The 27,346-nt window shown below is 50.2% G+C and overlaps 1 protein-coding gene across 7 annotated transcripts in view; it reads right to left on the bottom strand.

Annotated features, from left to right (window-relative positions):
* The window catches only part of DAB2IP (DAB2 interacting protein), a 184,754-nt gene that overhangs the window by 91,584 nt on the left and 65,824 nt on the right, over positions 1-27,346 (bottom strand). For 6 of the 7 annotated variants that reach the window (XM_033122302.1, XM_033122300.1, XM_033122305.1 and 3 more), the window contains exon 2: positions 8,776-8,879. In XM_033122302.1, the coding sequence (XP_032978193.1) occupies positions 8,776-8,879 (104 nt within the window). Of the gene's footprint in view, positions 1-8,651; positions 8,730-8,775; positions 8,880-27,346 lie in introns of those variants that run through there. The other variant, XM_033122308.1, reaches the window with a different exon arrangement.

The following is a 27,346-nucleotide window of genomic DNA, read 5'->3' as shown; positions in this document are numbered from 1 at the left end:
TATACAAAGGCGTGGAGGCTAGGACAGGCCTGGGAGACCTCGAATGTGGCTGGGGAACTGTATCTCACCCCTGGGAGCCATCGAAGGCACTGGAGCAGGGCAGTAACAATCACGGCTCACTTTATACGTTCTTTAAGCAATTCTACAGGAAAAGTTACTCATCCCAACGCAGGGCCTTGTGTCGGAAACAGATGTCATCACTGCCACCTCCAAAGAGGGCTTCCTGGCTTAGGAAGCAATTCCTACCCAAAGACTCAGATGTCATTATGTCTGCAATCCAACCCAAATGTCATTTGATGTGACAGAGTCACTTTATTTTCTACCATGGGGGGCAGGGTGCAAAGGTATCTGAGCCTTCCCCCTACACGCTATCTCCTGGGACCCATGGGAGAGAGAAGGGCCTGCAGGGGCCACCGAGTGGGATGAAAGAGGGGAGCAGTTCCCTCCTACCCCAGGGTGTCCGCCCGGCACAGACACCTTCTGACCAGTGGGGGCCAGGACAGCTGGAGGCAGGGGCAGGACAAGATGAGGCAGGGAGACGGGAAGATCCAGGTTCAAATGCCAGCTCTGTCCCTGATTGGCTGTGTGACGTGGGACAATGCACTTCCCCTCTCTGGACCTCAATGTTCTCATCTATAAAACAGATAGAATAACAACATTGGCTGGCAGAGACTAGACTGCATGCTGTAAGCAAGGCTCTGTGAGACCAACATTCAGGCTCTCGAGCTCAGTGATCTTTAGCAAGTTCTTCACTCTCTGTCTGCCCTGGTTTTGTCATCTTAAAAAAGGAGGATGTGTGTTATCTGCCCCTTGGGTTGTGAGGACTAAATGAGACAATGCCTGGAGAGTGCTCAGCACAGGACTTGACCCAGCAGACTTTGCAAAACAGGATTTACAATCCCCTATTGTACAGCAAGTTGCTGGTAGAGTTGAGACTGTCAGTCGGACATCAAGTCCAAGCGTGGACCACCATTCTGACTCTTCCAGGATACCTGCCTTCTTTCCTTTCAAAGCAGTGGTGTGGATGGAACACAATGGATGCAAACCTCCAAAGGACAACCGTGATGGAGTGTCTATTGGCCCAGCCTGGTGACCACAGGACAGTGACACTGCCTGACAGCCCACACGTTGGCCTGCCCCAGCCTCCTGCTGGAAGACTGCCTCAGCCTCAGACCTTGCCTCACTCCAGTGTCCCTAATAAGGGACCCCTTTCAGAGGTCCCCCAGCTCTCTGGTGAACCCACCAGTGCCAGGTCCAGCTGGCCACAGACTTTTCCTGATTTGAGCTGCTCCTTCCACCCACCAGTGGGCTCTGGGCTTGTTTAGCAGCCAGCTCCCCGTGGCCCGTGGGGGTAGGGTGACTGGAGGGAGGCCCACAAACCCCTGGGACTTCAACTCTCCTCTGGGAGTAGCCTCCCAGGCGTCCACTCGCTGCATTCTGCTGCCCCCAACTGGTGGGAAACCACCCTGCGCCAACACCTCCAGCTCCCTCCATTCGTATTCACCATCAGGGGAACTTGGTCTCTGGACCCTTGGGCACCCTTTCGCCTCCCTCAACTTCCCAGGATCAGGGATGAGCCGTAAAAGCTCTGTTAGTGGCAATGTCGCTTTATGATAGCAGATGCGGGGTGCAGAAGGGAGGGCCCGAGGCTCTGGCTAAGGTGTGGGGCAGGGAGGAGCACCGCTCACCAGAAAGGGGGACAGGGTGTGAACACCAGCTGAATGCTTCCCTTGTGCCAGGCATTGAGCCCTCAAGCTGCCCTGGAAGCGAGGGGCTCCTGTGCCCACTTACAAATGGGGAAAAAGAGGCTCAGAGTTGGGCAACTTGCCTGAGCGATCTCACGGAGGGAAGCTGCAGGGCCAAGATTCAAAGCCTGCCTCACCCAGGTGTACTGCAAAGAGGGGCCAGCACTGCACCCCCAGAACTCAGGGGGGTAAGAACAGACGGAGAAAAGCCCCACGTAGCATCCCACCTGCCAGTCATAGAGCCTGACATTCCACCATGAGTGACTGAAACTTCTTATTGAGGAGGCTCCTTTTGTGCACGGAACCGGCAGCGTAGGGAATGGGCAGTCCGCCACTGACACCTTCGCTGGGACCAGTTTATCCGACTCCTGCTGCCCACCAGGCTCAAGCGCAGGGCTGGGGAAACAGCTTACAGGGATGGCCTGGAGGTGCCTCTGGAGGACCCCAGGACAGAAAAATGAGGGGGTGCAAGGCTGTCTTTGTTTCCTTCCCTCTCCATCCTCATCACCCACGCTGCCTGAGCCAAGCTGGCAAGTCTCTCGGGATGAGGCAGGAGATGCCAAGTCTCCTCAAAGTGGGTTCTTCCCTCCACGCCTGTCCTCAGGGACCCCTACAAGGGCATTCTAAGCTCAGGTGCTGGGCAGCAGGGATGGGCTCCTGACAACCTACTTGAGAAAAGCAGTTTGCTCGCTCCCCCAATCCTTCATCACCCGCCCCACTCCTGGTCTCTACCCACAGAAGGAGCGCCAGAATCTCCCAGCCGAGTCAGGTATACTGCTCTGAAGAACACACTGCACTCCAGGTCTGCTCCGGCCAGCTCTGGCCTGCCTCACCTCCCTCTCTGGGGCCTCCATACTCCTGTTAATACAGCCTCAGATCCCATTTGCTCTGTGTGCTGCTGTGGGTCTCCTGTTCCTCACTTCAGCCCGCCAAACTGCTTCTAGCTCCTGCCATCATGTGCTCATGCTGTTCCCCACCTCCTGGCCTTTGCCGGTGCTATCCTGGCTGCCTGGAAGGTTTTTCTCCCTTACTTCGTCAAGGCCCAGCTGACCCCTCCATATTTTTACAGGTAGCAACTAGATTTTAATCCTGTTTGAGTCAATGCTCCAATAGTTGATGCTGATTAAAAATGTATTGAAAGAAAAAAGGCAGGCAGAGAAGGGAGGGAGGAAAATAAGGTAGTTTACAACCATATTAGGACTGGCACCTCTGCCACTCACTGGCTGCACAAACCTGGACCAGTGCCTTCTCCTCCCTGAGCTACCTCAGTGGCCAGGAGGTAGCAGTGCAATGATGAGCAGGAGGGAGCTAGCAGGGGCCTCCAAGGGCAGTGGGACCCACAAATGTCCATTCCCTTAAGCCCCTTCCCCCCAGGAAACATGATGGAGGCAGGGAGAAGGGCTCAGCTACAGGGAAGAGAGAGCAGGAAGGAGCAAGGACTGAGGGCCACCAGACAGGGCAATAGAGAGACTTGGGCTTAATTCCATACCTGGCCCCAGATGTGCTGTGTGACCTCAGGAAAGGACCCTCCACTCTCTGAGCCTCAACCCCGCCTCTGTACAGGGAAGGATTGGACCAGATAATTTCCAACAGCCTTTCCTTCGTGGTGTTGAGGAGGGTCACCTACAGGCCCGCAGTTTGTATTCATGTGTGTGAGAAAGACAGACAGCTGAAACATGGGAAGGGTATTGGAAAACTGCAGGTGTGGGAAGAGGGGTGAGCAGCTGGGAAAACCCCAAGTCTGTATCCCAGATATCTCCTGCTGGCTCCACGCTTGCCCATGAACCCCTGTGACTCCTGTGTCCTTTAGGGGGAAATCCAAAGGCTTTAGCCCAAACTTCACCCACTCACTTTTCTCTCCAGGCTTCTCTTCATCCCTCCAACTCATTCAACACCCTAATCACAGAGGGCCATTAGCTTCTTCCTATTCAGTTAGATTCCCCTCTAACTGGAACACCCCTCTCTCTTTGTTCCTAACAAACTCCTACACATTCCTCAAAGCCCAGCCCCAAAGATCCCTCCCCTAGGAATTCTTCCCTACCCTAACTTGTTCTGGGCTCTCACGGCACCCCAGGTACACCTCCATCACAGCTTCAGAACCAGCTAGGGTTCATACAATTGAGCATCCAGCAAAAGTGGATGGTTGAACAGAACCAACTCACTTCCAGTAGCATCTACAATCAACCTGGTACTGACTTTATCTGCAGCTTCTACCAGCCCCCTGAGACTTCCCCTCCCTGACACCTCTCCATCTCGCAAAAAATAGCCGTGAGACCTAATTTCAGCTAACCCTTCAAACATGACTCTTCACTTTCAACTTCCCGAGGAGGAATCAACTGGCTGTCAAGTTTCCCCGAGCCTCTGCCACCTCTCACACCCGGGCCCTGCCAGTTCTCCTCAAGGTGGATGGGAGGGGGAGGGGCGGAGGAAGGATGGTGGAAGGACCCAACAGGCACCGCCCCTGGGGAGTGTGGGTCTGGGGAAAGCAGTAGGCCGAGGAGATCATGGGGAGACCTGCAACAGTTACCATCTCCTTACCCCCCAAATCAAACCACGAATTCCTCTAACATGGGCTGGCAGGTGAGGGGGGCAGCACGCTGCCATTGCTTAGGGTCCCTGGGCCTCGGGAAGGGAGGTGGGCACATGCAGAGCACCTGGACCCAGTGTGACAGCCTGTGCAGATCCAGGGCCCCCAGCTGGCTGCCTGCCTTCTTTCCCTCCCTCTGGCCATCTCTCCCTTCCAGGATTCCCTACTGGTGCAGACTAGACAGACCTGGGTTTGAATCTCAACCTCACCATCTCTTTGAAGACTGAGAGCTAAAGGTCACAGATGAGCAGGAGGTCCCTTTGGTCCCTTGCTGCCACCTCCCTTCCCCATCCTACCCTCCTTCAGGACCCCCCACAGCTCTCAGGGAACAAGCACCACACTAGCCTGTGGCCCTGGGGAACAGTTACCCAACTCCACCTGGAGGTAGAAGGAAGTTGCACCACGTGGACCAAAGGTTCCATATCGTGCCCAAGTCACAAAGCTAGTGTCATGCGGGGCAGCGTGCGGGGTCTCAGCTCCCGCTCCCCACATAAGAACGCAGGACATGGTGAGGCCAAACAGGAACACCCACGAAGCCATAGGTAGGGGAGTCATAACATTATATTCTCACTGACGGCATCCGCCTCTCTGCAATCCGCGCTTGCAGGCTCAGCCACCATCTCCTTGCTAGCCCCCATCTGTTGCTAGCCTAGCCACAGCAGTTATATTAGTGGCCAATGGCACACTGGTTACAGCTGACGGCCAACTAGCCACAGTTGATGGCCATCCAATCACAGTTGATGGCCATTTACTTCCTTGAGCCAGCACCTTTCTATGTGAGGCCGAGAACCTGGAAACTGCTCTTTGGGGCTCTGTCCCCACAGCTAGCATGAGGCTCAGCCCCAGGTCTGCTGACTTTACAGCTCACTCTCTTAGTTTCTGCATCAAAACATTTTTTAAGTGCCTACTCTACGTCCAAACTGCGTGTTGACTTACAAAGTCACCTCCCTTCATTTTACAAAAGGGTAAACTGAGGCTCTCCCAGGGCCCCGTGGTCTCCAAGAGGTAGAGGTAGAACCTGCACCGAGCCCCTGGTGTCCTATGGGGTGACTGCAGTCCTAGGCCAACCAACAAAAGGGATAAGGGCCACCTATGGAGGTGCAAATGGCCAGGACTCAGAAGTGCCTCCAGCTGTGTGGTGACCAATCCAGCCCCTCCTGGGCCTGTTTTCATGGAGGAAGTGGACAGAATGAGCCCTACAGACTCCGACATGTTGATTCTCCATTAAACTACATCATCGCAAAGGGGCACCCCTGTGAGAGGTGGTGACATCCCGTCACCCCTGGGTTTGAAATGGCAGCGAAGACAGTAGTTATTCACGTATATCCTGTGGTGTCTCCCGTGCCTCCCCTAGGCAAAATCATGTTCTCCAAGTTCCCTCGGGGAGCTGCATGGAGCAGCAGTCAGCTGAGCGCGTGCAGATGTGGCTTGTGGGAGCGCGTGGGAGCCAGTGTCAGCTCCGGCCGTGGGGGAGAGGGTGCGCTTCCGGTCCTGCCCAGGGTCTGTGTACAAGTCTGTCCCCAAGGCCCATGCCAGGTGCACCTTTGACTTACCCCCAAACACTCTGTTCTCTGGCCTCCACCCTGACCCTCCCCAGATCTCTCCTGTTCTGGAGCCAAAAAGGGAAACACAATCAGATGATAATGGTGAATTTCACCTAGCACCTACCATGGGTCAGACCTGGGCTGGCGCAAAGTTCCAGCACAGTCCTTCAAGGAAGGCATTCCACACTTCACTGACAAAGACAGGAGGATCAAAGAGGCTGAGTAACTAATGAGGTCATACAGGTCACTGAAGAGCCAGGATTTGAACTCAGATCCCCACCTCTAAACTCTCTAGTCCCCCACGCCCCCACCAGCTCCAAGTACCAACCTAGGATAGAAACTCAACTCACACTCCTTTCCATAACTGCTGCATACAGTAAAGGACCAAGGTGCCCAGAGAAGCACACAAACATAAATGTCCCCCAATCCGAGCATCCATCCCTGGCTGTCACTCAGGAGCTGCGTGGCACCCAGCAAACGACTTCACCTCTCTGAGCCTCAGTTTCCTCATCTGTGAAACAGGGAGACTAATGGTACCTCCCCTCAGGGTTGCTGTGAGAAGTGGGTAAAACAAAGCCTTTCCATCCTGCAGACCCTAATTGGGCAGGTGGGACTGGATGTCCCGGGTGCCTTGTAATTCAGAAGGCTGATCCACAGGTGGTTGCCATGCCAGAAAACAGAGCGGAGACACCACTACAGGAAAAATGCCAAGCCTAGCTGGCAATTAAAGAGCTGCAAATTATAGCAACTTCAAGGTGTGATGACATACCTATTAGAGCAGCAAAAGAAAGGGAAATGGGTAAAAAGCGATGCTGATGGGAGCGTGTGGGGACAACGGGTTCTCCTCCTCACAGCCAGCGGATGTGCCTGCTCACGCTTTGGAGTCAGAGAGACCTGGGTCCAAATCTTGACTCCACCATTTATTAGCAGTTGAAGCTTGGGTAACTTCACCTCTCTGAGCCTCAGTTTTCCCATCCGTAAAATGTGGTGATCAAAGGATCTGCTTCAGGGTTGTCTCCAGGATTAAAAGATATCACATATGTAACACCAGAAACACAGTGCAGGTGGCTATGTTATTATTAGTCATCGTTCCCTAAGGTCCCCTGAAGGCTCCAGGGGTCCAGGGAGGGCAGGACCTGGCCTCTACTCCAGTTGATTTGAGTCAAGGTCACCCAGTTGCCAGACTCCTGGCCCTGCCTGCAGGCCGGAGACCATCTCCCAGGGGCCTGGCCACTCCCGGGAAGAGACCCTGAATCCCCTCTCAGCACAGGCTTCCTTTTCCTCCTCACCGCCCAGAGGCTGATCCACAGGCTGGGGCTCAGAACCACCTCTTGGGGGAGCTTGTTAAAATGAAGATGTCCAGGCCCTTTCCCTGGCCCACTGAACTAAAATCTTGAGGGGGGCCTAAGAATCTATTTTGAAAACATTGTTATGACATACAGACGCGGAAGAATCAGTGGCCTGGAAAAAGCCCCATCCCCTTAGCCTGGCACCCAAAGGCTCTACCTGACCCAGACTTGGCCCAGTTTCCCAGCTTCATCTCCCACCCTGCCCTCCAGACCCCTCAACTCCAGTCCCACCACGCATTTCACCGTTCTACAAACATGTCAATTTCTGGTGTGCCTCCATGTCTTTGCAACTGCTCTTCCCCCGACCTGGAATTCCCTCTCACTGTCCCTGCCTATCCAACTTCTAGTGACCCTGCAAGACCCAGCCCCAGAGAGCAGTTACCGGAGGACACCTTTCCTAGTCTACCAGGAACAGTCAGTCACTCCTAGTTCACCTGGAATCCCCATATCACAGCATACTGTCACAGTCCGGCCTGTGTCCTCTCTGTTCCTTTCCCCAAAAACCCCTCTTTCCCCTGCTCCCCATAAGGCTGGTTCCTCATCCCTTAGGCCTCAGCTAAAATGTCACCTCCGTACCACACCACCTCAAGGAAGCCCTCCTGGTTTTCCCTGCTTTTCTCCTGTATAGCATGTAGCTCTGACACAAGAACATGAGCTCTTAAGATCGGGGCTTTATTTACCAGTTGCTGTCTCAGCCAGCTCCTTCCAATCAGCCCCAGTCCCAAGAATAGTGCCTGGCATACTATAGGAATGCCATAAAAATTGCTGAATAAATGAATAATGAACAAATGATCAAACATCCATCTCCCCTATAAACCGTAAGCTCCCAGGGGAAGAGAATATGTCTACTTTTCTGTGTCTCTGGTGGCTGGCAGAGAACTCGACAGAGGGGCACGTGGTAACGTGCCAAATGGGGGAGTAAAGGGACACAAAGCTGTCTGCACATGTGCGGCAAGGATGGTAGGGACATAGAACAGCACAGAGAGTCACAGAGTTAAGGGTCACTGGGTTCTGTTTCCATAAAGTTGTTTAGGTGTGTGCTTGAGGGACTACTAAAACCAACAGCAAAGATATATATATATACTGGGTTTTATTGATTCGAAAACATCACCAATTATTTTATGTACCACCAAGAAAGAAAAAACACAGCAATTAAATTATGACACACCACAAACTGTAACATGAGAGATGTTAAAATGTGGAAAGAAAAATTGTGCATCTCAGGAGTTGAGGAAGCGTGTCTGCGCTTGATGGTAGCTTTATCTGACCTAACGCTAGCCTCTCTTTTCCCGGCTTGGGTCTGGGCCCCTGGGCCTGCAAGGCTATCTGTCCTCCGCTTGCCCCTCCCTCGCAGGGTGGGACCCCCATGTGGCCCCCAGGGGCGGGGCTGAGCCACAGAGAGGGGAGCAGCTGAGTGATTGGATACCTAGAACAAGGGAGGCTGGATGCTCTCCCGGTCCCTGAGGCTCCAGGAAGGGGGGCCGCGGGGTCACAGAGCAGCGCCCCGAGCCAGGTGGTGATGGTGACGATGGTGACGCAGAGATAGTTACCGTGACCCGGAAGGGTGTAGCAGCTGAGGGCTCCATGCTGGGGCTCTTCTCCGAGAGGCTGCCGGGCAGGCTGCGCCGGGAGCCCGGCCTTTCTTGGGGCGACTCTGTCAATAGAGGGAAAGAGAGGGTAAGTCAGGCCCTCCTGTCACTCCCATCTTGGCCAAGACAGCGGGTCCCCATTAAATAGTACAGCCACTTTGGAAAGTAGTTTGGCAGTTCCCCAAAAAGTTCAAGACAGAATTACCACATGACCCAGCAATTCCACTCCTAGGTATCTACCCACAAATACTTGGAGTATTATTCATAGCAACATTAGTCATAAAAGCCCAAAGGTAGAAACAATTCAAGTGGCCGTCACCAGGTGAATGGATAAACACCATGGAGTTTCCACACAACGGAATGTCATTCCCCCGTAAAAAGGAATGAAAGTTCTGATACTTGCTGCAATGTGGATAAACCTCGAAAACATGCCGAGTGACATAATCCAGACACAAAAGGATAAATACTGTGCGAATGATTCCACTTGTATGAAGTACCCAGACCAGGCAAATTCATAAAGACAGAAAGTAGAGTACAAGTTACCAGATTCTGGGGGCGGGGGGCTGGGGAGCAGGAGTTACTGCTTTAGGGTACAGAGTTTCTGTCTGGAGTGCGGAAAAGATTTAGAAATGGATACGGGTGATGGTTGCACAACAACACTGTTAATATACCTAATGCCACTGATTTGTCCACTTAAAATTATTTAAACGGCAAATCTAATTATATATCATGATTTATTTTTTTAAAAAAGGTCTCCCAAAACTCACACTTTAAACCATACATCTTATGACATAATGAGCTTCCTGTTACTGGACACATACAAGCAGTCCCTTCAAACATGAGAATCTGCGATCTCTGGTTTCCAATTCAGAACTTTTCCAGAGGCTTTAAACTGGAAAGAAGTTCAAGGGCCTGCCAGGTTATGGAATCAAGGTTAGAGGCCAGCTGCTCAGCTCCAGCTGCTTATTTTGGCGTAGAGCAGCCAAAGCTTCCCCCAGTTTGAGAGAAGCTGGAAATCTGGGGGTTTTCAAATATGAAATATTCTGATTTTTAAATGCTGACAGCTCATTCAAAACTTTCAGCCCTGACCTGAGCATGCCTGTTTAAAACCTCCCAAGTCAGGCCAACCTGGCTGCTTTCCTTGCTGGTTCCCCCACAACATGCTTGGCACTGACTGCCTCTTTTCCACTGCTCCAGCTGTGGCCCCCACAGAGGACTCTCTTCCTGCTCCTTCCAGCCTGACCCATCCCACAGGCCTTGGAGAAGGCGCTTGGTAACCCCCTCTCTGCCCTCAGCATTCAGCCCCCTTTGGCTCCTATAGCAACAGCCAGGCACAAGTCTCCCCAGCAATGCTCTCACTTTGCAGAGAGAGAGAAAAAGAGAGAAAGAGAGGCTTCCGCTTGACTGCAGAACTTGTAACACCCACACCTAAGCTGGCGGCATTGCCACGTCCCCAGTGCCCTGCATGAAGCCTGTTGCCTGGGAGGAGCTTGGGAAAGACCTGTTGACTAGAAAAGAAGAAAAAGAACAGGGTGCCGGTTTCCCTGGCTGTGCGAACACACAGGGGTGCAGTGTCAGAGGCACACGCACAGCGATCACACTCACGTTCACATACCTGCTCAGGCTCACCCCCAGGGACACATCCATGAACGTGTGGACACGTGCAAACACACGAACATGATGAGGAAGAGGCCTTCCCAGAAGACAGCATAGGCTATTAAGGCAACGTCTCCACTTTCTGGTCCATTGCCTCTAGGCAGCTGATTGGACAGGGGGCCTCAGAAGTGTGGAAGGACAGAGCTGAGCCGTTCACCCACTAGGACAGGCTCCAGCGCTGAGCCCTGGCAATGGCCAAGCAGACAAAGCCACCTTGGGCCCGGGAGAGGTCAGCCGCCTGTGGGGACAGGTTCAGGCCCAGCTGACCACTGGGCAGGCCTCGGGCAGGGGTTGATACCAGGTCTGAATGTGGCCTAGCCAGCCCTGGGCCACCTCTTCCAGAAAACTTCCTCCCCTCCTCAGGCCAGGGACTGCATCTCTTAGGGCCATGCTGGTTTCCTTGTGGTACTCCCTACTTACACCCTGCCTCACTCCAGGGGAGAACCACTTTTTCTGGAGATTTTCCTAGGAAATCTCTTCCCACACTCCCCAATCTGCCCTCACCCTCTCCCCACCCCGAGAATCCTACCCCCGTCACCTACATCTGGCGTCCACCATAACCACTGTGCCTACCCAGTTGTGAAGCACGGTGCTCAGCCTCTCAGGAACTACCCTCCCTCCCCCAACACACACACACACACACACACACACACACACACACACACCTGATTGGACAGGGGGCCTCAGAAGTGTGGACCACAGCTTCACCACCCTTTCCTGGGCAGGCAGGCCATCATGGCTCTAGGTAAGAGACATGGAGTCCCCAGCAAGGCTGTGTCTCCTTTGAGACCCAGACTGGTGTCCCACACAACCTGCGCGGAGTACCACGTCTTGCCTCCTGGATCTGAGCAGGAGGCTCTCAGAGGTGGCTTGGTCCAATGACCCATCTTACAGATGAGGACGCTGAGACCAGAGGAACGGAACTTGCCCATGAGACGCTAACCCAGTAGTAGGTCTATAGCAAAGACCTCCTCGGGTGTTCCCCAAAATAGCCTTCTACTTCAATTCAGAAGCCCTGGCTACACTCCATCTACTGCATCAAAAGGGAGAAACTCAGTGAGCAGGCTGCAGGGCAAGACAGGACAGATGTCCACTCTTCCTCCAGCACAGAGCAGAGGAGAGTAGGGACCCCAGAGCCAGCTCTTCTTCTTAACGTCTCGAATCTCCCAGTGGAGGGCCCTGCACTCCAGAGGAAGCAGAAGGGGAACCTGGGTACCTTTCCGGATGGCTTCCACTTGGCCCCAGCTCCATTCTCTGCCCTTCTTCGCCCTGCCGCTTCCATCAATGACCGTGTCCCCCGGACTCTCCTCTCCCAGGCACCACTCTTCCCCAGCCTACGGCCTCGGTGGATCAGCCCCGGCCGTCACTGGCTCTGGGGTCCTACTCTCCTCTTCCTGGTTGCCCACACCCGCCCACACCTCAAAGTATCCTAGAGTAAGTACCATCTGTTTCCTGCTGGACCCCCACTGATCCACCAGGCGGCATCTCAGCAGCCGAGAACCAGTTCCCACAAGTGCAGCTGACGGGACCTCCTTTCCCTGGGAACAGGAAACGAGGCTCTGAGAGCTGTGACGTGGCCACACTACACATCACAGACAGAGTCTGGGCCTGGCCAGGCTCCCTCTCGGCCCAACACCCCAGCTTCCCCATGCTCTCCCCCCAGAATTCGTAATCATAACCTCATGAGTCCCTGGCTTCTGGACCAGCATTTCTTTCCTTTCATTCATTATCATTCCCCCTAAGGAGTCTTTTTAGATACTTTTTTCCTAGTTTTCCCCCATAAAAATTTAATACCGCATATCCAGTATCTTTTATGTACTGTACATATACTGGGCTTTATACAGAAAAAGAGTGGGTGCCCCCCCACACACCTTCTAAGAACCAATTTTTTGCCCACTCAGGAGCAATATTGCCCCCATTGAGAATGCAAGCCCTGGACCCATTCAAATACAGTCCCCACATGACGCCTTGGACAGCTATGATGAGCTCTGTTTTCTGGAAGTGGAAATTGAGGTTCTGGAAGGCAAGTGACTTCCTCTGAATTTCCCCCAGCTAGGAAGTAAGAGTATATGCTGAAATCCCCTTAAACGGTCCCCCACAAACCCACACTTAGGGCCTCGAGAAGGCTGCAAGTGCCTGGAGTAGGGACAGGAGCTCAAGGCTGGACGGACTAGTGGACAGGGGTCAACCCTGACTCTCCTGTGTGACTCCAGACCAGCCCCTTTCCTTCTCTGAGCTCAGGATTTACCAGCAATCCAGTGAGTCAGGGAGTCAGAACAGTGACTATCTCTATTCCCCACCACGAAACGAAAACCCCCTTAATTGTACACAGGCAAAGACGACGGAAAGTTGACCACCTGTGTCCTAACTCTGCCTCCAAGGGTTTAGCCCAAGTCCTTTGACAAAAACACAGCTGCCTTTGGCCTTTGATTTTAGCAGCATGTTTTTTTTTGGTTTTTCTGTCGTTTGTTGTTGTTTTTTCTCATTTGGGGAAGCAGACAATGAGAGACTTGAGACTCAAGCCCCAGAGGTCTAAGCAACACAGCTGGGTGCAGCATGAAGGTAGTATCCGTAGGGACAGATCCCAGGAAGGGAGAACCTCTGGCCGACCTCCTAGAGTCCCCCAGACCTTAGAGCACTGGCCCAAGAGTCTTCCCTCGGCTCAGACACACTGTGTCACCTCCACATGACCTCCCAGGCTTCAATCCGCAAAATCAGGCCACAGGATCAGCTGATCCTGGATCCTCTTTCCACTAAAGAGGTCAAAAGAGCCTCCATTATCCCAGGAAGGCTAAGCTATCTTCCTACTCCTGGAAGCCACAGTCAGAGAAACGCGTTTTAACCTTCATGTGTTTGCAAAAAATAAATAAAATAAAATCAGTTTCATTCAAATGCTGCTGGCTTGGTTGCCATGGATACCCCCTAATCATGAAGGATGACTGTTACTTGTTTCCATGGAAACACGGAGGCCTGAGGAACATCCTGTAATTTCAGACAAGACACCAAATTTTACTTGTCGGGTTGCAATGCCCAGATCTTAATGCTTAAAAAAACAGGCAGAGGCCGCAACCTCTAATACTGACATGAGGAGAAAAGAAGTGTACGAAGTGTAGGAAGAAGAGGTGCATGCGTGTGCTAGACCTCAACAGTGATCAGGAAAATGCAAATTAAAACTACCAGGTACCATCTCATACCTTTCAGATAGGTAAAAATGACTAAGAACAGTGACCCCAAATGTTGACAGGGACATAGGGCACTCTCTCATCACTGCTGGTGAAGTGAAAAGTGTTTGGAGAACAAGTAGACGATAGCTAGTTGAAACAGACACACACACTTAGTGGGGATCAGAAATTCCCTCCTGCCTGTCTGTCTAGTCTAGGAAACGCCTCCTCCTTGCACATGAAGATGTGCACAAAAATGTCTACTGCAGGACTGTTCACAGCAAAATGTTGGAAGTAACCTGAATGTCCAGCAATAGGGGAATGGATGGCTGCACCTTGGGGCAACCATTGTGTGGAATACTATACAGCAAGGAAGAGGGAATGATTGGGGGACACACTGTTTGTAACTATAATGGAACACAACGGCACTACAAAGGACCCAGTTCTATAAGATCAACAGGTATAAAACTCAGAAATATGAGGTTGAGTGAAAAAAGTAAGTTTCAGAGAGAAACTGCAATCCACATATGCACATTTTCTTTACAAGAATGTTCATAGCAGCTTTATTTGTAATAGCCCCAAACTAGAAACACCAAAACCTCCTTCAACAGGTGAATGGTTAAACAAATTGGGGTACATCCATCATGTGTGAGGCAGAATAATGCCTCCTCCCAAAAAAGTCCACAGCCTAATTCCCAGAACGTGTGACTATGTTACCTTACATGGCAAAAGGCACATTACAGGTGTAATTAAGGTTAAAGACTTGGAGGTGGGAGCTTATATTGGATTATTCCGGACAGGAACAATCTTAAACGTGGAAGAGGAGGCAGAGGAATGAGTCAGAGACGGGATGATGAAAGAAGAGGCAGTACAGAGTCTAAGCATGAGAAAAATGATGGAAGCAGGTGGTCACAAGCCAAGAAATGTGAGTGACCTCTATCTAGAAACTGCAAACAGCTTCAGCTGACCGCCACCAAGAAAACGGGGACCTCCATCCTACAACCACAGGGAACTGAATTCTGCCAACAAGGAACAGGCAATGAAACGGATTTTCCCCTCGAGCCTTCAAAAGGGAACACAGTCTGCTAATACCTTGATTTTATTCCTTCAAGACCCATATCAGACTTCTGACCTACAGAATGGTAAGATGACAAGTCTGCGTCGTTTAGGCTGCTCAGTTTTAAGGTGTTACAGCCGCAATAGGAAACCAATACACACACCATGGAATACTACTTAGCAACGAAAAAGGAATGAGCTATTGCTGTGCACAACAACTTGGGTGGATCTCAAGGGCATGATGCTGAGGGGGAAAAGCCAATATCAAAAGGTCACATATGTCGTGTATGATTCCATTTATAAGGCATTCTCAAAGTGGTAAAGTTTTAAGGATGGAAAACAGATTAGTAGTTGCCAGGGGTTAGGGCTGGTGGGTGGCAGGCAGGGGCGTGTAACTATAAAGAGGTAGCACAAGAGAGATGTTTGTGGTGATGAAGTAATCTTGTATCTTGACTGCAGTGGTGGTTACACAAATCTACACGTGATAAAACAACAGAGAATTATATGCAAGCATCTCACCAATATGCAGAAAAGGCGAGAAAGGCGGGACAAAAGCAACACCTGACTTCCAGAAGCTGGCCTGCCATTCACAGTTCTGCCATGTTCTTCTCCCATTGGATATAAACAATCTCACAGGATAGCAACCTCAGACAAAGTCACCATGACCAAGTGAGACAAAACAAGGCCACTTCGTAATTGTGTCTGAGCAACCGACAAAAGCCAGGTCACTGTGCCACCCACAAAATCACAGACATCCCCTCCCTGGCTAAAATGAGTGACTGCTGCTGCTTAACCAAGGACAGCTTTCCCTCATGCTTGCCTCCTCTCCTTAGAGACTAGATTTGAAATACCCCATCATAGAATTGCCCCTGCTTTCTGACAGCAGACAAGCTGGCATGAACCCCAGTGCCGTAGACTTCCCCAAAATCACCCAACCAAAAACCCAAATCCCATAGCAAGTTCTTTCTATCACACTCTTACTGAGATGCCCCATGGTTCCCTACGGTGTACATTCTCCCTCGACGCAATGAGTAATCCAGCTTGTTCAACTAGAGGTGTGTTTCTGGCGGGTCTTTGTCTGGAAGTCATTGGTCCTGGAGGACATTGTGCTATAATTACAGGCAAACTGGGTGAAGGGTACATGGAAACCTCTCTGTACTGTTTTTGCAACTGTGATCATTTCAAAGTAAAAGGTTAATAAATAGCCTGTTAAAATACATGGAATCGTATCTGTGTGCAAACAATTAAGATTTCTATCCCGAGAAACTAACTGCAGACATGTATTAGCATCCAGTGTTAACTGAGTGCAGTCAGTGTCCAGCCATCTAGAGGCGAGAGGCACAGGAATAGAAAAATCACTGCAAAGGCTTACCCTGGACTTTTTAGGCTGAAACACATTTGCTGTCTATGTGATTACATTAATATGATGCTTTTACTTTCTGTGTGTAGGAATGTGCACTTACTCACATAGAAAACTAACACGCACAGTACTCAAAAACTTGTCCTCAGAGGTTCTCTTTAAAGAATGAGATGCGCAATGGGTAAGAACAGATGACTGTACCATTTACTGAAGGAAGAATTATTCAGACTTCCCAAAACTAATAGTAAAATTAAAAAGTATAAATACGTGGTGTGCCGAATCAGTAGAAATTGTGCCGTCTGAATACAGCTGAAGAGGAAAAAGGAAAAGAAGCAAGAGAGAAAACAAAACAAGTGACATCAAAATCAACAGCAACCCAAATGACAGATGATTAGAGAAAGTGTGCATCAAGAAAGTCCAAAAAGTGGACATAGAAACAAACCTGTGGGTAAAGAAACATAACTCCCAAGCCTGGAGCACCAAAAGACTAGTGGCCCCTGCCCCCAACCTTGGGACTGGACAAAGGTAAAATCACCATGGCAATCGGCCATGGAGTCTCCAGATTGTTAGGCCTTACCTGACACAGCAGTCTAGCTGGTGTGTGTGTGTGTGTGTGTGTAGCACATCCATTCTGTTATCATCTGCTCTTAACAGTTAGACAAATGAAGATTGAGTTTGCCAAAATATTGCATTGATAGGTTGGTAGGTCGCCTGCCTCCCACTGCACACTTTTATCCAGTTCAGCCTTTCGTTATCTTTGGGAAAGCAAGGAGAGGTGTTCCTTAGAGGTTATTAAACCTTACCCACCTGAGGTAGGCAGAATAATGGTCCCTAAGTAGCCCATGTCCTGACCCCTAGAACCTGTGAATATGTTACCTTATATAGCAAAAGGGACTTTCACAGATGTGATTAAATTAAGGACCTTGAGATGGGAGAGTATCTGGGATGGGCCCAATGTAACGCCAAGGGTCCTTACGAGAGGGAGGCAGAAGGGTAAAACAAGGCAGAGAAGGAGGTATGATGACGGAGGCAGAAGTGGACGTGATGTGCGGCCATGAGTTAAGGGGCAGCTTCTGGAAAAGGCCAGGGAGCTGATTCTCCCCAGAACCTCCAGGAGGAACGCGTCCTGCCGACACCTTGATTCTAGCCCAGGGAAACTAACGGCAGATTTCTGACCTCTACAACTGTAAGATAATAAATCCGTGTTGTTTTAAGATACTAACTGTGAGGGTAGGAATAGGAAACCAGTACACCCACTGAGGAAAGCACAACTTATTCTAATCACATTAAAGGTAGAAGGACAGCAATAGCAGATCATTGGCCAATTTAGGACTCTTACCTCTCCCTTTCCAAATCTACAGCTCCCTTAGAAAACGAGAGGCACTTCCTCTTAGAAATAAAACATTCATCACCATATATACTGCAAACTTCTTTTTCTCTCCATATGCACTCGTTATCAAATGACGTATGTGATCAGGATACACTTGAAAACCTCAAAAGTATACGGCGCCTTTGTTGGTTATGTCATAATACAGCTTAGAGATGGTTTCACGTCTGTACATAGAGAACATTTCTTTTTTTAATACTTACTCAGCACCCTGTGTACTTATCCTTAGTATGGAGACTGATTACATTAATAACACATCTTTAGGGTTTATAAGTTTTAATGATCGCACTCCAGAGGGAACCATGATTATCAAAACCCAAATATCCATATGTATTATTAAATTCATCCTATTTTTCATTAATTCCGAAAATATAGACCATCTTTTTGTCCCCACATTCCTCCTCAGTACTTAAGGTTCTGCCCTTTTGTTTAAAAACTGTATTATTAAATCAGAACAACATAGCTATATGATGCAACAGGCTTTTTTTCCAACGAATTAAAATGGGTATGCGTTTTAAGGGTGAATATATTGATTTTTACATATAATTTTAAACTCTCTTTACCTTTCTGTATTTGACAACTTAATATTCAAATTTTAAATTATCTCCGAGTTTCCAATTTAATGATTTAATACTGAAGCAAACTTCATTCTTTGTATAACGTTTAGCCTGAGGAACCGCTGACCCATAGATCGTATACCAGATCCTGTAAGGGACATTAAGTCATAATGTGGAAAAACCAACAGCGTAGATCATTTTGCACTGTAGAATAGACCATCTGTGACTGCCCTGGGAACTTGGGGGGAAAGGGACTCGATGCAAACACGAAGAAGTTCATGCTACCTGCTCTGCCATGAGTTAGGAGTCCATTGTCTCTGACCCAGGAGCTTCATGTCTTCAGTCAGCACCCGTAAAATTCTACCACACTAGGTTATTAGCTTGCAAGTAGGGTAAAATCTCCACCCCTCACAGTAATGAACAAAGGGCATCAAAAACACTTAGGAATAAATTTAACAGAACCAGTACATGATTAATAGCTAAAAAAAACCCAAAAAACAAAAAACATATTGCTGAGAGACACTAAAATCTAAATAAATGGAGAGATACACTGCATTTGGGAAGCCTCCATGTTGTTAAGATGCAATTTCTCCCCAAACTGGTCAATGCAATCCCAGTCAAAATCCTGGACGGCCTTAAGAAGACACTGACAAGCTCAATTTTACATTTAGATGGCAAAGCGAAGGACCTAGAATGGCAAAACAACCTGGAGGAAGAAGAAACGGGTTGAGAGACTTGTATTCCTTGGTTTCAAGACATACTTTATCATCTTGGAATATAGCCAAAGTAATCAAGATAGCATGGTATTAGCATAAGGATAGACGTATAGATCGATGGAACAGAAGAGAGTACAGAAATAGTCCCACACAGATATGGTCAATTGATTTTTGAAAAAAAGTGCAAAGTCAATTGATGGTGGAAAAGATAGTTTTTAAAAGAAATAGTGCTAAATCAACTGGGTTTCAAAATGTAATACAAATGGACCACCAGGAAATGTGGAGAAACAGATCTAAGAGGGACAGTGACTATGCCACATATGCAATGTTTTTATCCTAAAACTGACTCCTGAAGTAAGAAACGTCAGCTCCAACTTTAATAGGAAGAAACTGGGTGTCGTGCGGGGCGGCCTCCGGGGTCTCTGGTCCCGCTCCCCACATAAGAACGCAGGACATGGTGAGGCCAAAAAGGAACACCCACCGAGCTATAGATAGGGGAGTCACACCGCTACAGTATCTCTGGCGGCTGGGTTAGAGACACAGGAAGTAGTACCACACAATCCCGCAGTCCACCACTCACTTCTCTGCCTGCCAACCAACCAACCAACCAACCAACCAACCAACCAACGCAGCCCCGCAGTTACATCAGTAGCCAATTGCTAACCGGTTACTGCTGATGGCCAACCAATCACAGTTGATGGTCATTCACTACCTGAGCCAGCACCTCCCAGTACTAGGCCGAGAGCCTGGAAACTGCTCTCTGGGACTCTGCCCCCACACTGGGGTTCAGAAACACCAACTGGAAGGACCACGACCCCACACCTAGGAAATGCAGGGGCAGAATTCAAGCCCAGTGATGTCTGAATCTAGGGGTTGCCCCAGGATGAGAAAGGAGCCTCTGTGCACAGATGAGTGAGAGGACACTGGGTCCCAAGATATCCAGGAAGCTGAGTTTCCTCCCTGCCCTTGGCTTCTCTCTCTACCTTTCCAGGTCCCATCCCAACCCTGGCTATAAGGCAGAAAAGAATGCCTTGCTTGATTTTACGTTTTATTTCTATGATGTTGGGTGAGGGGAAGGGAGGGAGTCATGAGACGCTGGAACCGCGGTAATCTGTTGTCTCCCAAGTGGAATGGGATCCGAGTTCAAGTTATCTTTAAGTTCAGGAGGTGGTTCAGCTCCAGTGGAAGTTGCCCACTATTGCTGGGGGGTGGACTCCGCTGGGAGAGAGGCATGGAATGACCATACAGGGTTGGGGTCCAGGGACCCTCCCCAGCCTAAGAATCCTCCAAGTGGAGCACAGCAGCTTCTCAGAGGGGACGTGGGGGGGTTAGGCTGCTGGTACTTGGTGGGGGGCAGAGGAAGGAAGGAAGAGCCAAGGAGATGCGTTCCTCCCAGTTATATCCCAGGATCCTGTGTAAGCGTCTCCAAGGGGACAGTGCAAGGGTTTGCCCCCTGGCCCCTGACCCCTGACCGGCCTCATTAATAGTCCAGTGTAAGTCCTGCAAACTTTTCAGCCTCTGTAGACACTGTCACCAGCTCTTCTTTTCGCCCCTTTAACAGCTGCCGTTGACAATACATACTTCCCATTCCTCCGCCCGACATGCACCTCGCTTTCAAAGAATTCCCAGCCTTCCAGAAAACGGGATTTCCTGGTCACTTCAAGGATCAATTAAGTAGCCTGAAGGCTTCTCTCGTCCCTGAGTCTCTTTTTCCCCCTTCGCTTTCTGAGGATTTCTAGGAATGCCAGTCTGCAGTGTCACCTTCTCCATTTTTATTCCTGAGTTTTCTCCTGCGACTCTGCTCTGTCGCCGCAGGGCCTATTCCACGGCTGGCAGAGAGCTGGCATTTATGCTGTGCCACTGGAATTCAGGGAAGTAAGGAGGTCCCAGGGGGGAGACATGGGCTTGCTCCTCTCTGCTGTGTAGTTTCTCTATATTCGTTTTTGAAACACACAGTGCAACACTACACCTTCTGAAGCATTTGCATATGTAGTAAAAGCTTTAAAGCACCTATGGACAGGACACACACCATGGGGAGGCTGGTTATCCTGTGGGAGAGGGAAGGAGGCTTTGGCTCTCTCTCAGGAGTCAGCAAATTTTTTCCACAAAGGGCCAGAGCGCCACTATTTGAGGCTTGTCTCAACTACTCAACTCTGCTGATATGTCATGAGGGCAGCCACAGACAATATGTAAATGAATGAGCCTGGCTGTGTTCCAATAAAACTTTGCTTGTGGACACTGAAATTTGAATTTCATATAATTTTCACGTTATAACATTTTATTCCTCTTTTGATTTTTGTTTCAACCCTTGAAAAAGGTAAAAGCTATTCTTAGCTTGCAGGCCCTACAACACAGGCAGCGGGCTGGATTTGGCCTGTGGGCTGCACTTTGCTGACCCTTGCTGTGCCTGCATCATTTTATTCCTAAGAAAGAAAAGAGAAGAGAAGCAAGTATGGCAACGTTCACATTTGTGAAATCTGAGAGGGGAGTGCATGGGTCTGTGCAATATTATTTCCTATACTTTTCTGTACTATCAAATATTTTTAAATTTTCTAAAACATCAAGACAGAAAGGGAAAAACCTGAAAATAAGCCCAAAGGTCCCCAGATCAAAGGTGATTTTTATTTTCTTCTCTTCTATACTGGATATTGTTTCTTTAATCCTGGGAGTTGAAGGAAGAGGGAAACAACATTAAACATATTTTTTTTAAAAAGAAGAGATGGGAGGGGTTTGGACCATAACCAGAGGTCCCCCCTGGGGACCGTGGATCACCCATGAGCCTCTTCTAAAGCATCCCCAATACAGCACTGCCCGCCCCTGGCCCTAGCACTCCAGAGCCTTCTCCCTCTGCAGACAGCACTGCCTGTGGGCGTGGGACCCCAGAGTCGCAGCCTGGGTCCTCTGAAGCTCAGGGTCCCCTCCTGGGAGAACTCTGAGGTTGCTGCTGATGGGGGAGGGGGCTCTGGTCGCCAACCTTTAGCAACAAGCAACTCTGCTTGTTTAGCAACAAGCAACTCTGAATAGGTTCCTAGACACCAGGTGGAACTGTGACTGCACAGTTAGTTAACGGGAAACCCAAGCTTCTCTCAGACCTCCATGGCCACCCAACTTCTCCAACACCGTCCAGTCCAGTTCTGTACACTACCACCCCCACACTCCCACTATTTGACCTCCGGTGACCTCAAGTACCTTTCCCACCATTCTCCTGAAACTGCCCCTCAAAGTCTCCTCTGCCCAGTCTGGTGCCATCCTGTGGCATCGCAAGCCAGGGCAGGCCTGTTAGCCACGCCCACAGCTCTGCTGGTCCCTCTCCTCACTTGCCTAGGCTTTGCCAAAAGCCTTATGCCACCACCAGCTGCCATCCCTCTAGCTATAAGGATGACCCCTGGACCTCTCTCTCCAGAGTGCCAGGTTCCCATCACTTGGGAATTTCAGGACCCAGTCTAATTTTCATTAAGAAAAACTATGCAAAAGGCGACATAATGTGGGCCAATGTAGGACCGCCGACTTCTTGCCTTGCCAAATACAATGTGAAAACAAACAAATATTACCATTCTATATTTCACAAAAGGAATGTTCTAACCCCCAAAGGAGCCCAAAGACCATCAAGTCGGACTAAAGGAGAGCGACTGAAATGGATTACAATGAAATGGATGTCACAGGAAACTCACTACACTGGCCTTGCTGTTCTCATTTTGCTGCCAGTCAGGGAAAAAAATGTGCCAGTCCGACCGGCACTGATCCTCAGATGCGGGTGGCGGCCTCTCCTCTGTGTCACCTTCTCCGGACTTGTCAGCTCTTATCAACTTGCCCTCTGCCTCCCTGGACCCAACACCTGCTGGATTCTTCCAGGATTCCCCAAGAAGTACCTGGCCAGGCCTCCAAACCCTGCATCATCTGTGTCCTCTGGGATACTCCTCACAGGCCCGTTACTGCCACCACTCCCCAAAACTGTTCTAGTTTTTCTCTCCCTCTCCCAGCTCAGACCCATCGCCTCTTGTACCTGGACAGCCAACACAGTCACCTATAATCACTGGTACCCACTGTTCCTCCCCCACTTCTCCCTGCACCATGCCCGGCTGGCTTTCTGGTTGTCAAGTCATTCACCTAAATCACGACTCTGATAAGTCTAGTGCAGTTCAAATATCCTGGACTCTGCCGCTCAGTAGTTGTGTAATGCTGAGCAAGTCACTGAACCAGTGTGGGCCTCAGTTTTCTCATCTGCAAAATGGAGCTGGTATCTGTGAGAATGAGGAGTTAATGAAATGATGCATGCAAAGGACTTAGAAGACAGCCTGGCATTAAGTGTTCAAAAAATCGAAGTCATTGTTATTGTAACTACTGTTGTTTTTCAAAATCCTTCCTTGGATTCCCTGCAGGTTGACAGGGAGAGTTCTAACCTCGTGGCTCACCATTCAAGACCCTGCCTACCCTTCCAGTCACCATCTGCTAACCTGATTCCAGGACTGCCTTCCCCTAGGCTCAGCTCCCTGAGGGTGGGGGCTGACCATATCCTCCCCATATCCTCCTCGGTCGCCCCGGCACAGGATCTGCAAACAGTAGGTGGCTCACTAAAGCTCTGCTGCTCTGAACAAGAATAAGTGACACTTGTAGCAGCCTCCGGGGGAAAGCAATGCCAAGGAACCATCTGGATGGTTCTGATCCCCACAGGCAGCACATTTTATTTCTAGATCAGCCCTAATAGAGCTGCAATTAACCCCTCAGGCTGTGGATGAACAGATAATGACAATTCATCCAGCCTGTAATGATAGCCTCTGCTGTGCCACATTTATTTGTTAGAAGTGCTTCTGAGCCCAGAGACATTTAATAACTTGTCTGAGGTCACACAGCATTTATGGTATAGTCGGGACTCACCTGGCCCACTCCTGGGCCAAACTCAGTCCCCGGAATAGAGGTATAAATGAATAGAAAGCCACTTTTTCCTAAGACTATCCCAGATTGCCAATCTATTGGTTTCCAAGTCAGCAAGAAGCCCCACCTCTGGCTGCCTGGCTCCCTCTGGCCCCACTTTCTCTTCTTCTCCCCTCTGCTCCCTCATCCTCCCAGGACTTAGGGGAGGGGGGCAGAGCCTCACAGCCCCCACATCTCCCTCCCTGCACTCTGCCTTTTTCATTTCATAGCCGTGTCAACACATCACCTCCAAGGACCAAGAAAAAAGAAGTAACACAGCCCAGATGCCAACGATGCTCTCCTGTCTGTCAGGGGTAAGAGGGGAGGGAAATAAAAGCTAACAAGACTTCCAAAAGCAAAATCCCCAAACCTCCTCCAGGGTACCCAGCAGCTGTCAAAGTCAACATAGGAACCTGGTGAAGGGGAAAAACCCATGCCGAACAAAAGTCTGGCAGCTGTGGAGTCTGGGACAGAGACCACACACAAGGGTGCATTTCCAAGGGCGTGACGGGCTCCTCACAGGCTCGTCTATTCTGCTACCGTACAGGTTGTCTGTCTAGACTGCAGAACCAAGCCTGTCTTTTCTGAGGACCACGTCTACCTTTTTTCCTTTTTCGTTATTATTATTTGGAGGGCTATTGAGATTCCCTAGCATCCTTATTTATGCAATCAGAGGAAATCGCAGCTCAGAGAGCCGCTCCCAAACTCAAGGCCACGTGGGCCAATTTCAGATGGATAATTAAATATTGAACAAACGCTGAAATGCTTCTACTGGCTTGGGATGGCTAAAAATAACCACCCTGCCACTCCATGCACGGGCATCTCGGCTGCTCATTCTCAAATTCCTCCTCCCAGCATCTGTCAAAGCCAACCTTCCTGGGGAACAGCAGGGGAAGGGGGGCAGGAACTGACTTCCCAAATACCTCCTTCACAGAAAACAAAACTTCAGCTCCCAGCAAGCTCTCAATGTTCCTGACCAGGAAATACTCTCCCTTTCCTGACATTTAATCAAGTGGCCTCGAGAGGAAGGTGCAGGGGAAATATCACAGCCGTTCATTGCTTTTCTTTTTAAAATAGTCAAAAGGCTTCATGTCATTTCTAAGCGAAACACGTATGCGATCCAGGATGTGAGCACATTTGTGTCAAGTTACACAGGAGCCCCTGACCCCAAGAAGACCCAACAAGGATCCCAGCTGCCTCAGTTTCCCTATCTGGGCTAATCTTAGGAAAAGCAACAAACAAAACCAACACCAAAATAGGATGCAAAGGCATTTGGACTCCAGACCTGGATCTCCCATTGATATATTTACGTGACCTTGGACAAGTGGCCTTGGTTCTACGGGTCTCGGTTTCCCCAGTTGTCAAGGGGAGCAGGTAGCTCCCAGTGCTTAGGCGAGCTGCAAGAGACCACAAGGGTCCGTCCGTCCAACATCCCCCATCAGCAGCTGAGCAAAGCAAGCTCCAGCCCTGCCCTGTACCACCAGGTTTCAGTAAGAACAGATGCAGCGGGGTAGAGATAGAGCACCCAGAGAATCAGGACGCTAAACGTAAACCACTGAGATCAAGGGTACACTCTGGGCCCATCCAGTCCTCTCTACATCACACCAACCGAAGATAAGAAGCACTGGGCTCCTAAGGATGGTCTAAGTGTCAGCTTTGGAGTCTACCAGCCTCAGTTCAAACCTTGCTTTACAGCCAGTAACTTCACCACCCTGAGCTCGGTTTCCTCACCTGGCAAAGGGAAGTGATGATAAAGACCCCTACCTCTTAGGAGGGTTGGAGAGGTAAAATGAGATATGCAATAACAGGTGGAGCGTTTGGCCCAGGGCCTGGCACACGTTCAGCGAGGTAAAAGGAAGCTATGAGCTCCCTTATTATTAAAGGTGATGAGGATGGGCCAGAAACACAAAGGCCAGCAGATAAACTAGGGCCTCTGGCCTCCCTCTGGGACCTAGATATCTCTGGGAAGTGGGCCTCAGGCTGGCTGCCTTTCTCCAGGGACTTCATACCAGGGGCTGCTGAGCCCTCAGCACAAAGGGACTTGGTGGAGAAACAGGGCTGAGGCCGTAAGACCTGAGAGCTGCCCGGGGAATGGACATAGCTGGCAGACATGACTGAGAGCAGGATACAGGGGTGAGGATGTGGGAAGAGACTGGGGGATCACCTGAGTCAGCCCAAGCAGGAAGCCACGCACGAGGACTAAACCCCAGCGATGCCAACAGGGTCATTCCCCTGCCTCCCTCCTGAGTTATGGCCGGGATTACGGGAGACGGTCAAGAACACTTGGTGGAGTCGATGACTGTGCAAATCAGATAGGAGAAGGAGGTGGCCTCATCTAAGCCAAGGTCTAACCCAAGAAAGATGTGTCTGCCCCCCGGGATAGCAAGGCGGTACATTTACAAACTCAGGATCTGGAGTCGGGCTGACTGGGCTCCACTGTTTCTGAGCTGTGTGATCTTGGACAAGGCTCCCGCTCTCTGGAACATAGTTCCTCACCCATAAAATGAGGATAGTATCAGTATTCATCTCACAATGTTGTTGCGAGCATTAAATGAGAGAAGGCAAGTAGAGTTAAGCTCACTGTCAGGCACTGAGCAACGAGAAGCCACTTTTTACTTTCATTACACGGCATAATAGGGAGTGAGCTTCCAGTCCCTAAGGTATATAAGAGTGAGAAGGGTCTGGAGAAGCTGGGGTCAAGCTCCAAAGGAGGGATGGTGTCTCAGCAGGAACAGAGGAAGAGAGGAGGCAGAAAAGGGTATATGTACAATTTCAGAGGCACATCCAAGTTGGTGGTAAAGAGCCAGGCCTTGGGCCCTTGGGGGTGCATTTAAAAACTGGGGGAGGGGATACAAGACACAACTAGCCGCCATCCTCAGAGCTGTTCTCAGGCTGGTCCAGCCCACAGGGTCCAAGCTGTTAGCCAGGGGCCACTCAGCAGGTCTCACTGAAGCCAGGGTCCCCATGGGAAGGTCCCAGCCCTGCTCTTCCCTGTGGTGGCACACAGGCCCTTCCCTAACTACTATTGCTACCAGCTAAAAAGCAGTTGTGTCAAACCAGCACCCTTCCCAACCACGTCACTGGGGGCCAGTAGCCCTAGATTCCATACCTTACTCTGTGATGGTGGCCCCTCTGTGCCTCAGTGTCCCCATCTGAACCCCAAGGGTTGGATCGCTCAGCTGCCAAGTTCTAAGCCCTGAGCAGGGACCACCAGCTCAGGAGGTCAGCCCTGGGTACCTCCTGAGGGCCCTTCTGCCTGCATTCCTGAGTGTGCCAGGGCGTTCCTGGGAACCCCCTCCTAAAACCCCCACAGACAGACTCCAGCAGATCCTGAAAGGAAAGAGGCCCAGGTGGAGGGGAGGGGCCCACACAGAAGCCAAGGCACAGGGTCAGGTATGGGTGCAGAGGAGGAACTGGCTGGCTCAGGAGAAGATATCACCAAGGCCCCAGCACCCCAGCAGGATGGACCCCTGGAAACACTCAGGTGAAGCATGAAGAGAATCAAAACTTTCTATGAGTGTGGGTCTGGACATTCCAAGAGGTCTCCCAATTACCCCTGCTTGACAGATGAGGAAACTGAGGCCCTGGGATGTGCCCAGAGTCACAGCCAGCTCATGGCTGAAATGGGAGTAGAGCCCCTGTCTTCCACTAACCATTGCTCTATTCCCCCAAAAGTGCTCTGTGCCCCAGGGCACCTCAACAAGCCAGCCTCCCCAGCAGACGGGGGG

Source organism: Rhinolophus ferrumequinum, chromosome 12, assembly GCF_004115265.2.
Source record: "Rhinolophus ferrumequinum isolate MPI-CBG mRhiFer1 chromosome 12, mRhiFer1_v1.p, whole genome shotgun sequence".
NCBI lineage: Eukaryota > Metazoa > Chordata > Mammalia > Chiroptera > Rhinolophidae > Rhinolophus > Rhinolophus ferrumequinum.
The sequence above is the reverse complement of the archived record's forward strand: the minus strand, read 5'-3'. Positions and strand labels throughout refer to the sequence as shown.